Source organism: Haliaeetus leucocephalus, unplaced genomic scaffold (assembly GCF_000737465.1).
Source record: "Haliaeetus leucocephalus isolate CR32 unplaced genomic scaffold, Haliaeetus_leucocephalus-4.0 Scaffold517, whole genome shotgun sequence".
Lineage (NCBI taxonomy): Eukaryota > Metazoa > Chordata > Aves > Accipitriformes > Accipitridae > Haliaeetus > Haliaeetus leucocephalus.
The window spans coordinates 4,736,449-4,736,820 of NW_010972953.1; the positions used below are offsets into that span (position 1 = coordinate 4,736,449).

Consider the following 372-nt stretch of genomic DNA (forward strand, 5'->3'; position numbering starts at 1 on the left):
CTGTATGGGGCTGGAGGGAGTTGGGAGGGCTGGAGAGGGCTATATAGGGCTGTATGGGGCTGGAGCAGGGCTGTCTGGGGCATGCAAAGCCAGCATGGCATGGGCTGTGCCCAGGCACTGGGCACTTGCTGGGAGCTGGGTGCCCTCAGGACCCTGCACTGGGGATGGGGGTCCGGGGGGGGTGGTGCTGACCCCTCTTTGCTTTGCATTTCCAGGGCTTGGGGACCCCCCAGACGGATCAGACATGCCCGGGCCGGGTGTCCCCGCAGAATGGCCACGCGCCCCGAAGCAGCGTGCTGACCACCAGCTCCTCTGTGTCCAGCCTCAGCTCCTCCACGGTACAGGGCTGGGGGCTGTTGGGGTGTGTGTGTG

The 372-nt window shown here is 66.4% G+C and overlaps 1 protein-coding gene across 1 annotated transcript in view; it reads left to right on the plus strand.

Moving 5' to 3' along the window:
- Window positions 1-372, plus strand: part of SYTL1 (synaptotagmin-like 1) — a 5,607-nt gene that overhangs the window by 3,668 nt on the left and 1,567 nt on the right. The window contains exon 8 of the mRNA XM_010576363.1: window positions 216-338. Coding sequence (XP_010574665.1) covers window positions 216-338 — 123 coding nt within the window. The remainder of the gene's footprint in view (window positions 1-215; window positions 339-372) is intronic.